General features: G+C 45.5%; 1 protein-coding gene across 1 annotated transcript; it reads right to left on the reverse strand.

The window, feature by feature from the left end:
- Positions 1 to 446: 446 nt before the first annotated feature.
- MPZ (myelin protein zero) lies at positions 447 to 17,138 on the reverse strand. The gene is made up of 6 exons (XM_079958469.1): positions 16,937 to 17,138; positions 7,129 to 7,295; positions 6,768 to 6,981; positions 5,700 to 5,835; positions 4,120 to 4,177; positions 447 to 3,082 (listed from the first exon to the last, which is right to left on the reverse strand). The coding sequence occupies exons 1-6, from the start codon at positions 17,004 to 17,006 to the stop codon at positions 3,008 to 3,010; spliced, it is 720 nt and encodes a 239-aa protein (XP_079814595.1). The 5' UTR covers positions 17,007 to 17,138; the 3' UTR covers positions 447 to 3,007.
- Positions 17,139 to 20,168: the final 3,030 nt, after the last annotated feature.

A 20,168-nucleotide genomic window follows, 5' to 3' on the forward strand; every position in this document is an offset into this window, starting at 1 on the left:
TTAAAACAGGGGAAATAAACAAATTCATGGAGCATAATACTAGCCACAATGGCTATATCCTCCCTCCACTGTCAGAGGTAGCAATGTGTCTTTGAATATCCCTGAAATGCAAGCAGGGAGCATAGCTGTCAACTTACAGATTTGAAAATAAGGGACCAGCAGCCTCGAAAATAAGGGATCAGCAGCCAAAATAAGGGATTTTCCGGGCACAGGTATGTTCAACTTCTGAGCCCCTCTGAGCCAAAGGCAGAAAGCCCAGCCAGCAGCCAAATGAAGCCTCATCAATAAGGGACAGCAGCGGGACATGGCACTGGGATAAGGGACTGTCCCGCCAAATAAGGGACACTTGACAGCTATGGCAGGGAGAGTTGTTATTGTGGTCAGGTCCCACTTTAAACACATTTCAGCTGCTGATATGGATCCTAGAACAGAAAGGAGACCATCTCTGTATAGAAATGTCAGTCTTTTTATTAACTTCCCTTCTTTTTTTTTAATTGTGTCATGTATCATTTTTGGTTGTTGCTGCTGATTTTGAGAGAATGTACACAAAGTTGAGAAAGCCCCACTACCCCCCCAAAAAAGGAAATGAAATATACCATCTTACATAACATTTAAGAACAAGAAAACCAAAACACAAAGGCAGTTGACTGCTACGCAGAAAGTATGTGTTTGTGGTTGGCTATATACATATCTATGGAGACGAATCTATTTGCTAGGCCCTACCACACGCCAGTGTTGTTAGATTCCTTGCTCACAACTGAAAAGGAAGATTCTGAAGCATTGTGGGGGGAAAGTGTGCATATATGATATAGCAGAGGATGCAATAATATGTCCAAATGCAAGTACGAGTTTGGGTAGGGGCCCTTCCTCAACAGTATGGCGTTTTCCTGGCCTAGCAGAACGGTTGGCCTCCAGATCTTTTTTGTTGTTGTTGTTGTTCACTTGGTGGCCATTGGGCCTACTAAGTTACAGAGCATGTTGTCATGGGTAACAAGAGTTAATCTGAAAACAGAGGAGGACACATCATAAAAAAGAAATGAGGACATAGAAGGTGAAAGACTGAGGCCTCAATATGAAGAAGTATTAACCGTGTGACGTCATGTGGCGTTCGGTCACCGGGGAAAGAGAAGAGGAAAGAGAGACTAACAGAAATATATCAGTGGTTAATAATAACTAATAACAACCTTCCTGTGGGTTGGGGATCACACTAAGGTTTAACCACTGTTGAGAAGGCTTGTTTCCAGGATGGCTTAATTCCCCTCAAGGGGATTAGTGAAGATGCAGAATGAACCAGAATATAAATGATAAAGGCAGGGAAGGAGAAGGGGATTGGCATAAGGATGCGTGGGAATCTGCCTGAGGCATTTTTCTTATCAAAACCCCTCATCGTTCCCCCCCCCTCCCTCAAACCTTCACCCTTTGCCTAGAATTCAGCTTTGGGCAAAATCTGGTGACAACCTGGAGATGGGCGAAACCCCCTCCCTGAGGAAATTCGGGAGTGCTTTGTTTTTCTCACTTCTCCAGAAATTCCTCAGATGCTTCGCTCAAAGCAGGAGCCCCTGACTGTGTCTAAAGCGAAATTCTGTGGCAAATGCATTGTGCCTTATTCCGTTGATAACCCCCTGTGGTGTGCTTTTGCAAGGATTGGGGCAAAAGAGAGCTTGCACCCGAAGGTTAGGCAGAGATGGAGCACCAGCAAAATACTATCTTGCCTTCCGGAAAATTTGCATTTTCACCTGTATGCAGCCAAACAGGGGCTGAAGTAAACAGACAATGGTGGGGTGGGGTGACCTGTAACTGGGGAAGGGAGCTAAACCATCCTTCTGAATCTCAGAGACACGTGTGTGTGTATATATATATATATATATATATATAATTGATCCTTGGATTAAAAGGGGGTGGGGAATAGGAAAAAAATACACCTGTGCTCGAAAAACACCGAGCGGAAGAGGGTTGTCACAGCCTTTTGGGCAGTAGAAGGTACCCCTGTCTGGGGAGGTTGCATGTCTTTCTTGCAATGTTTGGGGGGATTTTGAGGAAAACTAGAAGTAGGAGGACACCTGTCTATCCAGGCCTCAAGGCATCGTATCGGGCCTAGTGACTGATGGGAGTTGGAGCCCTGTAGTTCAGGGTGAAGGTTCACCCTAAACAGAAGGCCAGGTTCCCATTAGAAAACCAGCCCGGTCTGTTATTGTCTATCTACAGCTTTCGCAGGGAGGTCTTGAAGTTGACAGTGGCGAGACTGGGTCACTCAGGAGAGTCGCTTGTGCCTCAGGAAAAAAATGTATCTGCATGGTATTCAACTCAGAGTAAATCTGTTGAAATGAATGAACCTAACTTATCCAGGGTCATTAATTTCAGTGGGTCTACTCTGGGTAGCAAAGCACGGGTGTGATGGTGTTCCAAGATGCTGAACCAGCCTGTTTCTAGACTTAAAAGAGAAGAAGAGGCACCTCATAATGGGGAGGGGGCATAGTTTGTTCCCTAGGATTACCCTGCCTCAGTTTGCCTCATGGTTTTAATGTGCACACAACGTCCTAGGAGTTATTAATAATGTTAAGTCACTTAGGTGGGTGCAAATTCCCTATGCTTTGGATATACATATATGATGCGAAAGGCTCTCCATCAATATCTTAATAGGGACAGAGACTGGGCAGGAATATGCCCATATCCCATCAGCCCTGGACTAGATGGGCTATAATGAAGTGTGTAAGAACATGGCGGGATACAAAACCAAGAGGGTTGGATGCAGGGGAGACTATCCCAGGCCTCTCTCCTCAGGACGGAGGGCTGGGATCATCGCCCCCTTTTCAGTATCCAATCACTTTTCCGAATCGCTTTTGATGATGTTCATGAGGGCGTTTTTGAGGCTGTTCTTGCTTGGGGACTTGACGGCGGGCTTGAGGCCTCCGGCCTCGAGTTGGTCCCTCTTCAGTTCCATCTCGATGGTCATGACGACCTTCTTCTCGCCCACCTTCTTCTGGGTACCTTCCCTGCCGGCTAACCGCTATTTCTTGGACCTCTTATCGCTTGCCGACTTGGTGAGGCGGCTGTGGTCCAGCATGGCGTACAGGACGGGTTGCTAGAGGAGAAGAGGGAAGAATTCAGCAGGAGAGGGGAAACAAGGAGGGGAAAGAGAGTCTTGTCACCACGCAGGAAGCCCAAAAATGTGGGCCTGCTTGCCTAGGCCTGCATCCTTTTCCTCAGAGGCCAGGTGCCTTTGAGAAGCCAACAAGCTGGAGGATATCAGTGGCTACTAGCCAAGAGGGCTATGCTTTGCATCTACTGTCAGAGGCAGTAATACTTCTGCATGTGGAAGCCACAGGGCAGGAGATACCTTATTTTTCGCTCTATTAGATGCACCAGACCATAAGACATACCTAGTTTTTGGAGGAGGAAAACAAGAAAAAAATATTCAGAATCCCAGAAGCCAGAACAGCAAGAGGGATCACTGCTTTCGCTGTGCAGCGATCCATCTTGCTGCTCTGGCTTCTGCGAAAGCAACGCAAAGCCTCTTCAGGGCAGGGGGAACGCTCCCTCTGCCCTGAAGAGGCTTCGCGCGGCTATCCCAGAAGCCAGAATAGCAAGATGGATCGCTGCGCAGCGAAAGCAGCAATCCCTCTTGCTGTTCTGGCTTCTGGGATAGCTGCACAGCCTGCATTCGCTCCATAAGACGCACACACATTTCCCCTTACTTTTTAGGAGGGGAAAAGTGTGTCTTATAGAGCGAAAAATACGGTAGTTCTTGTTTTTGAGTCCTGTTTTTGAGTTTCCCTCAGGCATCTGGTTGGCCTCTGTGAGAACAGGATGCTGGACTCAATGAGCCACTGGCCTGATCCATGAGGTTCTTATGCTCTTATCATTGGTGTTACATTGAAACATATATTTAAAGCACATGGTTTCCCACAAAAAAACCTGGGAACTGTAGCTTACCCCTCTTGGAATTCCAATTCCCAGCACCCTTAACAAACTAAGGTTCCCAGGATTATTTTGGGGAAGCCATGACCTTTAAATGTTTGGTGTGGTCATGGCACAGGTTTCTTAAACCAGCATAATATATTATGCCTCCCACTCATTTCCCCCCCCCAGACACATTCCCTCCCTCACACACACACTCACCTGACGGCCTCTTTTTGAAGAATCCTTGCCCAGCCTCAACTTCCCTTTCTCCATAGCGCTGAAATGAAATGGAAACAGAAACAAGTCATGCCCTCTGTGCTTACTGGAATGCATGAATGGTCCCTCACATTGGATATATTTCTGTGCAAGTGAGGAAAGGGCTACACATTGCCAAAGGGAAAAAAGGAGAATTCAGGTTTTCCTAAATTTTTCACATGCTTATTTATATGCATAGATGCAGCTTTAGAAATAATTAATGTTATTTAATTAGAAATACATCTCCCCGGAAAGGTGCAAGCCTGTGTGACCAGGGCCACATTCACACCAAACATATAAAACGCTATGACACCACTTCTAACATTCATAGCTTCCCCCAAAGAATTCTGGGAGCTGTAGTTCATTAAGGGATTTGTTAGCAGACCCCTTATTCCCCCTGCAGATATAGAATTCCCATAGTTCCATGGTACGAGGGAATGATTGTTAAACCATTCTGGGAACTGTATCTCTGCAGGGGCCCAAGGGGTCTCCTAAAAGCTCTCAGGATTTTGGGAGGGAAGTGGTATTATAGTGATTTAAATGTATGGTGCAAATGTGGCTCAGGTAACTTGTGTGCTTGCCTGCTTGCTCAGTCTGCTGCTCAAGGGTTGATGGGCAGCATCAGACTTTATGTTTAGACTGGACTTTTGCCAAATTTCCTCTATGAATGAGGGCACACAGCTGCCCTCAATCTCAACTGCTGAGATCTTGCTCTCAGGGCAATTCTGGCTGTCCCCCATGCCCCTGAGGTCTGGCTGGCCTTTACCAAGGGCCAATAATAATAATAATAAAATTTATTATTTATACCCTGCCCATCCCAAGACTTTAGTGTGGCAGGCCTTGCCACACTATAGAAATTTGTTCAGGAGTCATCCCTCCTCTCTCTCAGATATCTTCTGGAAACTGTACTATTTGGACAGGACTTTTGAACCTGAGATTCTCTGCCAACCAGATTTCCCTGTGATGTTTCACTTTTAAAATTGTTTTTACTGTAGCATTATGTGCTTCTAGGTTGCCTACTGCCTCGCAATATTTTGTAATGTGCTCTGTAAGTATTTAAATAAATGGGCGTAGCAAATGTTATAGATCCCTGTGACTACAGCTCCTGGCACTGTAGTGGAGGGAAGTCTCTGAACGAAGCATTCTCCATGCCCTTAAAAATCTAACAAGTATATATAGAGTAATGTTGTTGTTGTTGTTTAGTCGTTTAGTCGTGTCCGACTCTTCGTGACCCCATGGACCAGAGAACGCCAGGCACTCCTGTCCTCCACTGCCCCCCGCAGCTTGGTCAGACTCATGCTGGTAACCTCGAAAACACTATCCAACCAATAGAGTAATGTAGGCATGCTTTATGTTATGAAAATAAGGTGTTGTGATGTGTATATGTACTGTGTAAATGTAAGTGTATGTGTTCTATATGTTAATAAAATATTTTAATAAATAAGTAAAAAATAAAAATCTAACAAGTAAGGAGTGTGCGCAGCCAGGGCGACACTCATGGTTTCTGCCCTTCTATGACATGTCCATCCTCCTGGGTGCTTTACCTGAGTCTCCGCTGCAGAGTGGCTTGTCTCCTCAGCCAGCAATACCGGATGAGATAGGCGATCACCAACACAACAAAGACCACGAGCAGAACACCTCCAATGACAGCTCCCAACACAACACCATACCTGGTAGGTACTACAAAGCAGAAGAAGGGAGAACTTTGCTGTTAAAAATTAAAAAGACCTTGCACAGGAGCTACCAGCCCACAAGCACCACCTGCACCTGGGATGAGGAGCCTCCAAACACCGGGGCCAAACCTGGTCCTCCTGGCCTCTCTTGGGCTGAGTTCTTTGGTTCTCTAGGGGGTCACCTGAGTCATCAGTCAGCTGACCTCACAAGAGCCAATCACTGTCCTCCAGGCCTTATAAAGCCCTGGCCGCAGGGTTTTCTCTTCAGACAGAGCAATGTGTCTTTAGCATAAGGTCTTTGCTTAAGTTTCTGCTGCTGCCTAAGCTGCTGAGGAGAAGGGCTTTTGCATCTGCTTTGCAGGTTCAATTCCTAGCATCCATGCGGTGTTCTTATAACTCTAGTTTTCTGACTTCATATACTGTGTTTTAATTCCTTAGCAAGTATTCAGACTCTTTTATAAGCATTCATATCTCTCCTGGATGCCCCCTAACTCTACCCCACCCCTGGGCCAACTCCTAACTTAGAAGTGGGGAACTTAGGTTGCAGTAGTCCATCAGCCCCAGCCACCAAGGAATTATGGGAGTTGTAGTCCAGCTACAATTGGTGCCTCTTAGGTTGCATCCTGCTTACAACATCTTCCTCCTCACACTTCTCTCGGACTTAAAGATGATGGGGTCATCTTGGATCTACCATCTGAGAAAGGAAAAGCAAGCATGGTTGCCCTTGCATTCTCTAGATTAGTCATTTTGGAACTAGAAACTTTTCTATCCAAGCTTTGTACTTCCTGTCATAAGCAGCTGTGTTGTTTTCTTACACTACAAGCATCTCTCTGTGTGTGTGAGCGCAGCAGGTAAAGTCTGCTCTCTTAACCAGATTCACAAGCTGTGTGCTCTGCATACCAATATGAGCAGACCTTTCACCTGGAAGGGAAAGCTTACCATTTTCAAAGACGTAGAGCAAGACCTGAGACGACTTCCCCACGATGTCAGGGGGGTTCTTGACATCACATGTATAGGTGCCGTTGTCTATGTAATCCAGGTTATGGATGACGATGGAACCATCTTTCCAGCGAGGGTTACCAATCCACTCAATGCGTTCCTTGAAGCGTCCAATGTCATCTATGTAAGGCTGGCCTTTGGCATAGTGGAATATCTAAGGTGGGATGAGATACGGTCAGGAGGTGTGGATGTGCCCTTGAGGAGCGGATGCAGCTCAGTGATAGAATGGCTTCTCCCTCTTAAACTGAAGAGCAAAATGAATGAGGTAAAAATGCTTGAGATAAAGGCTTCAAATGCTTACCGAAACAGAGTCTCTGCCATTTTCTGGCTGAAAATGCCAAGTGATGGAGATGTCATCGGAGATCCATTCCCTAGACCAAAAGGAGCAGGAAAGCGTAACTTTGGAGCCCACCGTGCCATGGACTTCTCGGTCTGTGTAAACGTGGATGGCCAAAGTTGGAGTTAGCACTACAAAGGAGAGAAAATAAGAGACATGTATTGCGCTCTTTCCCCATCATTCGTCCTCCCTTCCCACCCCTTTTTCCTTTTGTGCCATGTCTTTTAGATTGTAAACACAATGGCAGGGACTGTTTTACCACTGGCATTTGTAAGCTGCTTTGGGAGCCCCTCTTCTTCATTTCAGCTAAGTGTTTTAGTTGTTTTAAATTATTTTTAATTGTGTTTTCATTTTGTAACCCACCTTGGGACATTAAGGGGAAGTGCAGGTAATTATTATTATTATTATTATTATTATTATTATTATTAGCTATGTACACACTAGGTATGGGGAACATTTGGCCATCCAGGTGTTGCTGAAGTACAACTCCTTACAGTCCTAGCAAGCCTGGCCAATGGCCAGGGATGATGGTAGCTGAGAGAATAGACTATTATCTTCCTTTCGTGTCATAGATTTTTAGGTGGAAAGGGCAGGAGACATAGCTGTTTAAGACACACTAAGATCCTTTGTTTTGGCCTTAAGAGCAATATAAAAATGCTTTAAATAAATTTAACTTAAATTAAACAACCAGGGAACTTCACTGCCAGCTAAATAACAAATTAAAGAGTAAGGTAATATATATTTCCGAAAACATTATTGAATATCTTTGACTGTGGTCCTCTACTCATTCATTGAGCAAAAACAAAACAAAACCCTGTTGTACTTGTACAACCATATACGGTAAATCAAAGAGAACAATTATAAGAACAGATTAAAAGAAAAAAAACAAAAAACAAAACCTATAAAATACGCACATAGAGTGAGTGTAGCTGCATATGGGTTAAAGTCCAAGTAAAGACTATCAGTGTTATCAGATTATTAGAGCTGCCATACAACCGGATTTTCCTGGACATTACTGGGATTTCAAAGTCAGAAGTGATGTCCGGGGAGAATTTCCGGAAGGCAGCAGCTTGTCCTGAATCTTACTTTTTACTTTTTGAAATATGGCAGCTCTGTGATTATCAAGTGTTGCTCCAGATTTGCCAGGCTTGTGACATAAGTTGTCTTTAAAACAATGGTTTCGCTATACAGTATGCCATAAAATAATGCCAAAGCATATAAAAAGTGTCTGGAGGTTCTAGTCCTGGTTGAAATCTCAAGTTATGCATAATTTTCTCCATTATAGCTATATTTCAGAGTGAGTGATTCCTTGACAAACTGCAGTCATGTGGTTTAAATGTGTGGTGCAGATGAAAGCACAGAGAGAGCCTGGTTTCATCAAAACTCTTCCTAGCAACTGATATTTTCCCTTCCTGTAAGGAAAGTCATTTTCTACCCAAGACCAATCAAATTATTTTTGTATCAGAGCCAGTAAGGGACTTGTCCCCCTCCCTGGCAGTAAAAAAACAACAACCGCACACCAATAATAATGAATAAAATGCCCACTAATATTTTGCCATCTTTTCATGACATTTGAAATCAGCTGTCACCAGTGAGTTCACTCTCCCTAATGGTAGGACCGGCCCTCTTAAATCACTGCAGAAACAAGGTGACCTGGAGAGATGCCCAGGGGTGTCATATGCTTCCTCTGGCCTGGAGTGTGAGAGGCAGACCTACGTGGGGTAGTGGAGGTGTACACAGCTCCCTTGTTTGGAAGGAAGAATATGCAAGGCTCTGACTCATGAGACTGGCCCAGTGTGACCGCTCTCTGTAAGACTTTGTTCCTGTCTCCACACCCCCTCGCCCATCCATCTGTAGTGTAGGAGGTTCCTTCTGCAGAACCTTGCTGTGGTCCACCACAGCCACCGAAAGGGGCTGTGGAACATTGCTGATCTACCCAGAAGCCTCCAGGGCGACATTTGGAATCAAAGAGGGCATTGTACACCACACAATCCCGTCTTTTTGTTGTTCCACCCCCGGGAACAAATTCCAACATGTCGGGCAATTTCCCTGAGCCAGGAGATTTTGCCCCCGTTCTTTTTCTTCTCTCTCGCATGGCCAATAAAACAGGCCTGCATATTGTGCGAACGCATCCGATCCGAGCCAAGGCATTTTGCTGCCTGAGGCAAAGGGGCAAGATGGCTCCTCTCTCTCTCTTTCCATGTACTGATCCTGGCTGGAAGGGGAGTTCAATCTTAGGGCACTTTCTGACTGTCGCTATTTTAGGAGTGGGATTTCAATCACAGACCAGCAAGTTCAAGTCATGCAGTTATCGTTGACTGGCAGGCCTTGCGCCACTGACCTGCTTCCCTCAAAAATTGGACTTTCTGCCATAAGGAAAGTGAGCAGGAAAAGGCGGGACAACACTTGTTTTTGGCACAACATCTCCCACAAACAACTCAGGACAGATGCTCGATGGACAGGTCGTCCAGAAGAGCCTATGTTTTGACAGAGGTGGGGGCACAATGCTTTCCACCAGACCTGCCACCCCCTTAGAGCAGTTGAGGAAATTCAGGAAATTCTTACTTACTTCCTGAAGTGGCCATCTGACTCCACCTGGTCGTGGAGCCATCCTTGCAACACACCAAACCGAACACAGGCCGTCAGCCTTGAGTATTATGGCCTGACAGGCTTCCTGGTGGGTTTTGTGTATTGTTTTGTTTTTGCAGTCCCAGGCAGGCAGGATAGAAATAATTATCAAGAGAGCCTAGCAGACCACTGTACATAGCTTGTGTGTTTGCTGCATTTTCCTTGGAGGCCTGTAATTTGGGGTTAACTTTACACTGTGTAGAGAAATACAGTGGTACCTTGGTGGTTGAACGCCTTAGTTGTCAAACAAATCAACTCCCGAACATCGTAAACCTGGAAGTGAGTGTTCTGGTTTGCGAATGTTTTTGGAAGCCAAATGTCCAACGCTGCTTCCGATTGGCTGCAGGAAGCCACACCTTGATTTTTGAACCGTATCGGGAGTCGAATGAACTCCCAGAACGGATTAAATTCGAAAACTAAGGTACGACTGTACCTTCCTTTGTAATGAGCTTACTGCTGCTCAGGATTTTACTGAAAGCAAAACTTTCCTGCTACTTGTATGCAAGGAAAACATGGTTTTATTTCCTAAAACCAAGCTGGAAATGGCTGACTCCAAAATTTCATTGGGTACGGTCTATAAAACTCTGTCTCTTTACAAATACTGCATTAAACTGGCATGGGTTGGGGAACACATAAATTTGGCAAAGCTTAATGACTCAGCAACTATAATTTTGGTGGGAACCTGTTTGGATTGTTGTGGTACCTTTCCAAATGGCCTTGCTTTAAAATGCACAATAAATTCTCACTGTAAAAAAACCAAAAACAAGTAAAGTAAAGTAAAGCCCCTAATTCTACATTTTGAAATTATTTGCACAACATGTCTCGATTGGCACATCCCAGATGGTATAATTAAGATGCCCGTAATTGCTATGCTTAGAATACTGAATCTAGAAAGATAAGGGTATCCCAAATAAGCTTTGTTTTCCAATTTATTTTTTATGGCTTTTTAACAGAATGGGATTGCAAAAGCAGAAGCTAGCCATATCTAGTGTTTCCATATAGTAAGTAAGTAAGTAAGTAAGTACGTAAATAAATAAATACAAAAGTTGTATGAAGCATATCCACTAAAGAAGAAAGAAGCAAAACACGCAAAAGGGCTAGAGTAGAAATTGAAACTTGCATGGTATTAGTAGGTAAACTGAGGACCAGGTTCCCAGTATTTCCACAGAAATGCACAATGCACAGTTCCACAGTTGCATTATGCGTTTCTTGTTGCTCTGTCCCAGCTCCTGCCAACCTAGCAGTTCGAAAGCACGCCAGTGCAAGTAGATAAATAGGTACCGCTGTGGCGGGAAGGTAAACGGCATTTCCGGGCGCTCTGGCTTCTGTCACAGTGTCCCGTTGCGCTAGAAGCGGCTTAGTCATGCTGGTCACATGACCCAGAAAGCTGTCTATGGACAAACGCCGGCTCCCTTGGCCTGAAAGCGAGACGAGCGCCACAACCCCATAGTCGCCTTTGACGGGACTTAAACTTCCAGGGGTCCTTTACCTTTACCTTTTACCTTCTTGCACAGTTGCTGCTTCCACAGTTGGAGGCAGCAATGCTTCTGAATTGCTCCTGAAACTACAGGAGGAGAGAGTTACTCTTGCGCTCGGGTCCTGCTTGCGGTTTTCCACAGGCATCTGGTTGGCCACTGTGAAAACAGGATGCTGGACGAGTTGGGCCACTGGTCTGATCCACCAGACTCTGCTTATCTTCATAACGTTTTGGGATATTTGATTTGGAAGATTCATTCATCAAATGGGTAATGACTCACCAGCAGAGAGCCACAAAGTCTTATGGGTCAACCTCTTTTCTCTCTGCCTTTACAGTGCTTTAACTTTTCTGATACTGCTATGAATAAAAGTGCCCCTCACCCAAAGCATCTTGGGTACTGTAGTTTACCCCTCACAGAACTACAATTCCCAGCATCCTTAACAAACTGCGATTCCCAGGGTTCTTTGTCGGGAGAAGTGTCCTTTAAATGCACACTTCATACAATGACACACATACGCACTATGTTCTCGTGTTCTTGTTGCCTTGGGAAACATATGCAGAAGGTGCAGAACAGAAATATACTAAATAAATACACTCCCTCCCTCAGATATTAACATTCTTACGGGTATTTCTCCTTGGTAAGGAAAGATGAACTTTACAAAATTGTCTAGTGCACCTTAACTACTATATTTTTAAAGTTGCTAGTGGAGACATTTGCAGATTTCTCACCCTGTACAGGGGATATGGAGTGTACAGTACTCCCAAACTGTTATATTGCATATACTAGATGGAAACCAGTGTACCTGTGGCCCAAGTCATACTTTCTTACTGGGGTGGTATGTCAATTTGAAGCACATGTCTTTCTAACAGAGTCCTGGAAACTGTGGTTTGCTAAGGATGCTGGGAAGTGTAGCTCTGTAAAAGCTAAATTTCAGTTCCCAGGATTCTTTGGGGGAAGTCAGGAGTTTTATATGGGCAGGGGTGTATACAGCCATGTGCAATCTGAAAAAGGAGGCATTTTATGTCTCTCTGTAGAATGGGTAACAGCACCATCCTATACATTGGTACCTCAAGTTACAGACGCTTCAGGTTACAGACTCCGCTAACCCAGAAATAGTACCTCGGGTTCAGAACTTTGCTTCAGGAGGAGAACAGAAATCGTGCTCTGGCGGTGCGGCAGCAGCAGGAGGCCCCATTAGCTAAAGTGGTGCTTCAGGTTAAGAACAGTTTCAGGTTAAGAACGGACCTCCAGAACAAATTAAGTTCTTAACCCGAGGTACCACTATATATGTCTACCTACCTGAAATTTTTATTGAAATTTTTACAGTGAATGAAAGTGAATAAGAAAAACAAAAGAGGGAAAAAATGAAAGGGGGGGATACATAAAAAACAAAAGAAAGCCGAGGAAAACAACACTAACAAAATAACAATAAAATGTAATTAAGCTTGCAGAACTATGCACTATATATGTAAGCAGATAGACTTCTTATTTCCCAGTTGTTGTTGTTAGTCTTTATATCCCGCCTTTCTTCCAAGCTGGGAGTCAAGGGGAAATCAGCCATTATGCAACCTGATTATCCAGCAACACAATCAGAACTCAGGACATGGAATTTTGGAGACCAGCCTAAGACCCCTCCTGTCTGGCTCAGTGACTGCTTATAGCTGCAGCCTCCAAGATGGTCCCTTCAGAGTCCTTCCCTGCCTCTTCCCACCTCGAAATTAGACTGGGGGGAAAGTGTTCTATTGTAACCAATAGCTATTGTAGGGCAGAAAGCAGGGAGCCCAACAGTAGGTGGCGCCAGAGCCAACAGCAGGCAGAGACTGCTAATTCTAGGCAGTCTACACATTGCCACTTAACTCTATTTCCAGCGCACTCACACTCCTAGCCTTCCGAAGCTGCTGACATGTGACATTTGCTACAAATCCATATCGAGCCCGTTGTTTCCCGGGAACTACTGTCGCTTGATGCGTTTCCCCTCTCAAACCCTTTTCCCGGCCAAGCAGCTGCCTGAGTCCTTGCAGTGCAGCTGCCAGACAGTGTAGACAATATTGGGCTAGATGGAGAAAGAATCCAACTCGGGAAAAGGCAAGCTTCTTATGTCCCCTTGATCTCTCACATCCCCATTCTGAAGGAACAGCCATACAGCTGGGCGGCAAGGCAAGGTCCCAATCCTCAGCATCTCCACGTTGGACCGGGAAAGACTCCCTGCACGAAAGCTGTTGCCAGTCAGTGCAGTAATGAGCAAAATGGACCAGGGCAAGCCAGCTTCCTATACAGTGGTACCTCAGGTTACATACGCTTCAGGTTACAGACTCCGCTAACCCAGAAATAGTGCTTCAGGTTAAGAACTTTGCTTCAGGATGAGAACAGAAATCAGGTTCCGGCGCCGCGGCAGCAGCAGGAGGCCCCATTAGCTAAAGTGGTACTTCAGGTTAAGAACAGTTTCAGGTTAAGTATGGACCTCTGGAACGAATTAAGTACTTAACCTGAGGTACCCGTGTATTTCTGTTAATGTCTGCGTACCCCATACATTTAAAGCACACACATACACAAATATGCAAGAATTCTGGAAACTAGTTTGTTACGGGTGCTGGGAATTTAAACTCTGTGAGCGGTAAGCTACAATTCCCAGGATTATGACTCCTCTCTCACATTTTCTGTTTCTTGATTCCACTGCTGTGTTTAGACTGCATTGTGCCGTATGTTTTTCTAATTTCCTTATTTTTTAAATGTTCATAACTCTAAATCACATAGAGGGGTTGGGGTGGCAGGAGAGGTACATTCCCAATGAACCAAAGGGCATGATATTGCATTTTATGAAATAAAAAGTCCTAGGGGCCTTCTGCACCCCTCGTCACCCTGCAAAGACTTGCTCAGGCAGCAAAAAAAAGAGGGGCATTCTTAGAGATCCATCCAACTGGAGATTGGAAAAAAACAAGAAAGCATGGGAGGCCACGATCACGTATAAATTGAACTTGTCAGTAAGGTTTCCAGGTTAGGAGCACCTGGTGGTTTCAGGGTTCAGTCCTGAGACCTAGGGATGGCTTCTGGTGATGTCACAGGGGCAGGCCCTGGAGACGGAGGTTAATTGGGAAAGGGGAGCAAAGGAGGACAGACCCCTCCCCCACAGCAGAGGCTCTGCTATAATTTGCAACCAGCTCCTTCTGGGCTGAAGCTTGCAGGCTGCATGCACAGCGCAAAAATGTTTTATTATTAAAGGCACGTCACTCTCACACACCTGGAGATTCAGTCTCTGCACCTGCCACATGGAGGAAGCCAGGCAACCCTGGAGACTTCAGGTCAGACATGGAAGTCTGGCCATCCTCCTTGTCAGGAGGTCGGGGACAGTTAAAGGACATGTATTTCCTAATGGCTTGCTTTGATTGCACTCCCTCCCTCACTATCGATTTTCCAAAAGAGAATGGAAAGAGGTCCCAGAGCAATATAAAATGCATCGCTTTGTTCTTCTAACACACCTCTCAGCTGAGATGGAAGCAATTTAAGTTACGACTGCAATAGGTCTTTGTGGCTGTTTTTTAAAAAAGAAGGAAAACGATTGGTATTTGGGCAATTTTTGTCCCTGTGCCAAATCACAGAATTGTAGAATTGTAAAGTTGGAAGGGACCACGAGGGTCATCCAGGCCAACATTCTGCAACGCAGGAATATCCCACCTCGTCTATCCACCCTGAAAACAAATCAGGGTGCCTGTTCAATGAACAGGTAATTTGAAAGCACCTTGGGATTTTAGGCTTCTAAGTATAAATAGTTACAAAACATATAACCCTAACTCCGCGGAATACCATCTAATTAGACTTTAATTTGATTTTGACCTGTTTTTAGGAGGTAATTTAATTATTGTTTGATTTTATACTAATGTTATATATCTGATGTTAGCTGCCCTGAGCCCGACTTTGGCCAGGGAGGGCAGGATAGAAATAAAATATATTATTATTATTATTATTATTATTATTATTATTATTATTATTATAGCTCATGCTAATACTGAGTCACCATCCTGGACTTCCAGGGATGCCAAAGTTTAAGCATCCAAAATCACAGGGCTGGGTAGGATCCAGAAAGCCACTATTGTCAACTCCTTTCCTAGATAACGAGTTCATCTCTGGATCACTCCAGCACCCCACCATTGCTGCCCAGATCAAACCACATTATAGACTACCACTATGAGGCACAAGTAACAATAAATATAGGGCACCCAGACCAGGATTCCACTCCCTTCCCCCCCCAAAAAAAAAACAAAAGATGGACAGTAGATTCAGGATAGATATAATACGTAATTCGCTTGTGGAACTCTTTGCAACATGATTATGATTATTGGTTGGTATCCAGCTAAGTTCCTACTCAGATTAGACCTAGTAAAACCAATTACGTTAGTCATGGTCATTGATTTCAATGGGTCTACTCTGAGTTGGGTTAAGTTATTATCATTGGGCTGTATCTAAGTCCTGCTCAGAGTAACCCCACTGAAATGAATGAGTTTTAGTTAGTTAGTCAGTCAGTCAGTTCACTTCAGTGAGTCTACCCTGGGGACTAGTATTGGATGAAACCTATTACTTTTGCTGTTACACACATTACTGTTTTAGTTACAGATTACATCAAGATAAACATAGATGCTGAAAATCACTTAAATATTTTTCCCCCGAGTGCCGCAAACATTTTCAACAACAGAAAAAAAAATGAAAAGGATTAGAGAAAATCACAGAGAATACACAGATCTGCTTAGCATGATAGCTAAATAGGTACAGAATCAGAATTAGCAGGAACAATTACAGCTAATGGTGAAACCTCCAGGTTCAGGGACAGTCTACCTCTGAATAGCATGTGTGAGGGGGGAAGAAGGGAAAGCCATTGCCTGAATGCCCTTCCATGGTCACATCTGGCTGGCTGCTCCTGGGAGGAGGAGGATGAGCTCTCCATCCAGATGTTGTTATCAGCAGCTCTCATCGGCCCCAGCAAGCATGGCTGAAGGTCAGGAATGATGGGTGTTGTACTCCAACATCATCTGCAGAACCCCAGGCTCCCCATTTCTGAGCTGCATGAACCGGCAAGGCAGCCCATATGTTCGTAAGGAGCGACTATTCTGCACAATAGCCATGGTGGAATTTGAACGCAAGTCCAGCGGTCCACACTAAATTAAATCACAATCATGGGGGGCAGATCCCTTGCGATAGCAAAATGGAGCCTCCTCACTCACTCACTCACTCACTCACTCACTCACTCACTCACTCACTGAACACCTCATCATTTGAGTTCTCCTGATGACCACCAGCTTCTCCCTCCTTTTCCCATGGGGATTTCCGTTAACAGTATTAAGTGGAGTCGCGAAGGGGACTGCCCAATATCTCTGAATATGTAAAAAAAACTTCTTGTCTGTTGCTCAGTCCCTGGGAGTGTCCCGATGCCTGCAGCCCTGCAGAGACTCTGCCAGCCAGTGCAGACCACACTGAGCTAGATGGAACAGTGTTTTGGCTCGCTATAAGGCAACCGCCTTCCTATGTTTCCTAAAAAGCGGCAAACGCTCCTTCGCTGGAGGTACAGAAGCAGTGGTCCGGCGGCCACCTGCCAGAGACACTTCACCCCTGCATCGATCTGCTGGGGTCAGACTAGATGAACCCCAGGAACCCTTCCCATCGAAACACTGACTTACCCATTGTCGAAACCAGCACTGTGAGCAGAAGAAGGGCTCTCTCCCTCCCTGAGCTGCCTGGGGTCCCCATGGCTTCCCCCCCCCCTCTTCTTTCTTTTTTTTTGGTTACTGTACAATCCCTACAGCCACATGGAGGGGAAGAGTTGGCGATGGCGGAGACGGCGGTTCCTTGGCGATGGGTGCCTCGGAGGGTGGCACCCTTGGTTTAAGAACCTGGCCGGCCCGGGAAGGATGCCGTCTCGGCAGAAACGCTGAGCCAATGGGAGCCTGGCATTCGGTTTCGTGGGGTGGGGTGGGGTGCTTTGGAGCCAAGAAGGGGGAAGAACAAGCCAGAGCGGAACAAAAGTGAAAAGGGGGCATTTATGCCCGCTGGCTCGTTAAATGTTGCTCCACACGCTCCGGCGACATAGCTGGGCAAAAGAGCGGCCATTGTCAAGCCGCATTCTCGGCTGAGGTGTAGGCGATGTCACGGCCTCCAGAAGGAATGCCAGAGGAGATGAAGCCTCAGGGCAAGAGCGGTGGAACAGCCTGGTCCAAGGCCTCCATCCCTCTCTTCAGCCTCCCAATGGGTCGTCGTTATTATTCTCTTTAATATGTATTAAATTTATTGGTCACCTTTTTAACTGAAGCAGCTTACAGGTTAAGAACTTACTGTACAGTGGTACCTCGGGTTACATAAGCTTCAGGTTACATATGCTTCAGGTTACCGACTCCGCTAACCCAGAAATATTACCTCGGGTTAAGAACTTTGCTTCAGGATGAGAACCAAAATCGTGTTCTGGCGGCGCGGCGGCAGCAGGAAGCCCCACTAGCTAAAGTGGTGCTTCAGGTTAAGAACAGTTTTAGGTTAAGAACGGACCTCCAGAACGAATTAAGTTCTTAACCCGAGGTACCACTGTAATTCGTTCCAGAGATCCATTCTTAACCTGAAACTGTTCTTAACCTGAGACACCACTTTAGCTAATGGGGCCTCCTGCTGTCGCCGCGCTGCTGCTGCGCAATTTCTGTTCTCATACTGAAGCAAAGTTCATAACCCGAGGTACTATTTCTGGGTTAGCCAAGTCTGTAACCTGAAGCATCTGTAACCCGAGGTACCACTGTACAATGTGTAAAACAAATGAGCACATGTGTTCAAATGAAAAAGACAAAGATGACCCTATTTTTAAATGGCAAGTTTAAAACATCCCCACCCACTCAAAGAGGCCACAGACGATTACAAACCGAAGGCCTGGAACAAAACAACATCCCCTCCAGCATTTCTCTGATTAAAATAGTGACGTCCTAAGGGAAAGCAGGACATTCCGCGATCAAATCAGAAACTGGGATGGCTTCTGTAAATACGGGACAGTCCTGGGAAAATAGGGACACTTGGAGGGTCTGAAATAAATGTGTTTGCTGCGCACCTAAAGGCGTCTAATGACGGCACCAGGCAAACTTCCCTGGAGAGACCAATGCAAGGCAGGGAGCCACCACGGAAAAGGCCTGTTCTCATGTTGTCACCCTCCAGCCCTCTCACAGAGGAAGCACACAAAGAAGGGCCTCAGATGATGAGGTCCGGGTCAGTGCATATGGGATGGGGCCGTCTCTGAGATACTGGGAGACCTGAGCAACATAGGTCAAAACCAGCCCTTTGAACTGGGCCTGGAAACTGGCAGCCAAGTGCAGCCAGGCCATGAATGGTGCTGATTCTACAACCCAGTTCGCTGAGGAGAGCAGCAGTGATGGCTTGGATTATTCACCCCGAGGGCCACATTCCCTTGTGCGGGGCCACATGCCACTGGTGGGTGGAGCCAGAGGCAAAACTGGGTGGAGCAGCAAATGCAAAATTTACATTAAATAAATATACTGTAATAACAATACGCCACACAAAAATCCTGAGAGCTGTAAAACACCCCCCAAAGAGAGCTACAATTCCCAGCAATCATAACAAACTACAGTTCCCATGATTATTTGGGGAGGCAGAATATGCTTTAAATATATGGTGTTTACAGAGGTCCTGGAAGCTTTTATTGTGGGGAAGATAGATGGGTCAGGGGTCACCAGAACAGGCTCAACCCTGAAGCGCATGATCACTCCCTCCTTCCAGATCCCTTGAAGCCTTCATCCTGAGCCGTGCTTTCCATGTGATCTGGATCCCTTGCCTGTGCTTGTAGGCACAACATTCCACAAAGCTGGGGCGACTGAGTTTGAGCTGACAAAGGAAACTTTGATTCCCCCCCCCCAGCTGGGCTAAGCAGTCCAAAGTGGGCAGTTTGGGGGCTTGGTCTGCAAAGAGGACTGCTGGGTCCAAGGCAGGACACCAGAAAGGCAAGGGAATGAGACAGGCTAGGAACGCTGGAAGCTGTCAAACCATTGCTCTATTTAGCTCAGTATTTTCCACACACTGACAGGCTGTGGTTTTCCAGGTTTTCCAGGATTTCCATTAGAGATCTCTCCCAACCCTACCTAGAGTTGCTGGGGATTGAACCTGGCGCCTTCTGCATGCTCCACTAAGCCCTGGCTACAAGAACAATGGTATCCCAGCCTGCAGGGGGTGTTTACGGCAAACCACAGTACCCTGGATTCTTGCTTAGAGCGTTTAGCCTCAGAATGTCCATGATCTTGGAGGGCAGGTGGGGGCTTGTCACCTCTCCCTTCTCCCCCTTGATGGAGAAAACTGGGGTGAAAGTTGTAAAAATTGACTAAAGATGCAGCACTCCCTATTTGGTAAAACCATGGAATTATTCAACCTGGGGTGCCAGCATAGCAACAGTGGCGAAAGTGTTGGATTGGGATCTGGGAGACCAGGGTTCAAATCCCACTTGGCCATGAAGCTCACTGGGTGACCTTGGGCCAGTCCTTATCTTTCAACCTAATTTACCTCACAGCGTTGTTGTGTGAATAGATAAAACAGGAGGACCATGTACTCCGCCCTGGGCTGCTTGGAGGAAAGGTGGGATATAAATGTAATACATAATATGTGAACTGAAGCTTCTCCCGTCATAATCTGAGGCACACAGTAAGAGATGCCAGAACAGAACACACTCTGCACTTTCTCAGAGGTACTCAGAGTAGTGTAATAATAATAATAATAATAATAATTTTTATTTATACCCCGCCCTCCCCAGCCAAGGCCGGGCTCAGGGCGGCTAACAAGCAATAATAAAAACAAATTGAATGAATACAACTTAAAAACAAAATTAAAATACAACATTAAGATATTGAAACCTCATCGCAGGAGGAGAAAGGAAAA

This window comes from Podarcis cretensis (genome assembly GCF_951804945.1).
Source record: "Podarcis cretensis genome assembly, chromosome: 16".
Lineage (NCBI taxonomy): Eukaryota > Metazoa > Chordata > Lepidosauria > Squamata > Lacertidae > Podarcis > Podarcis cretensis.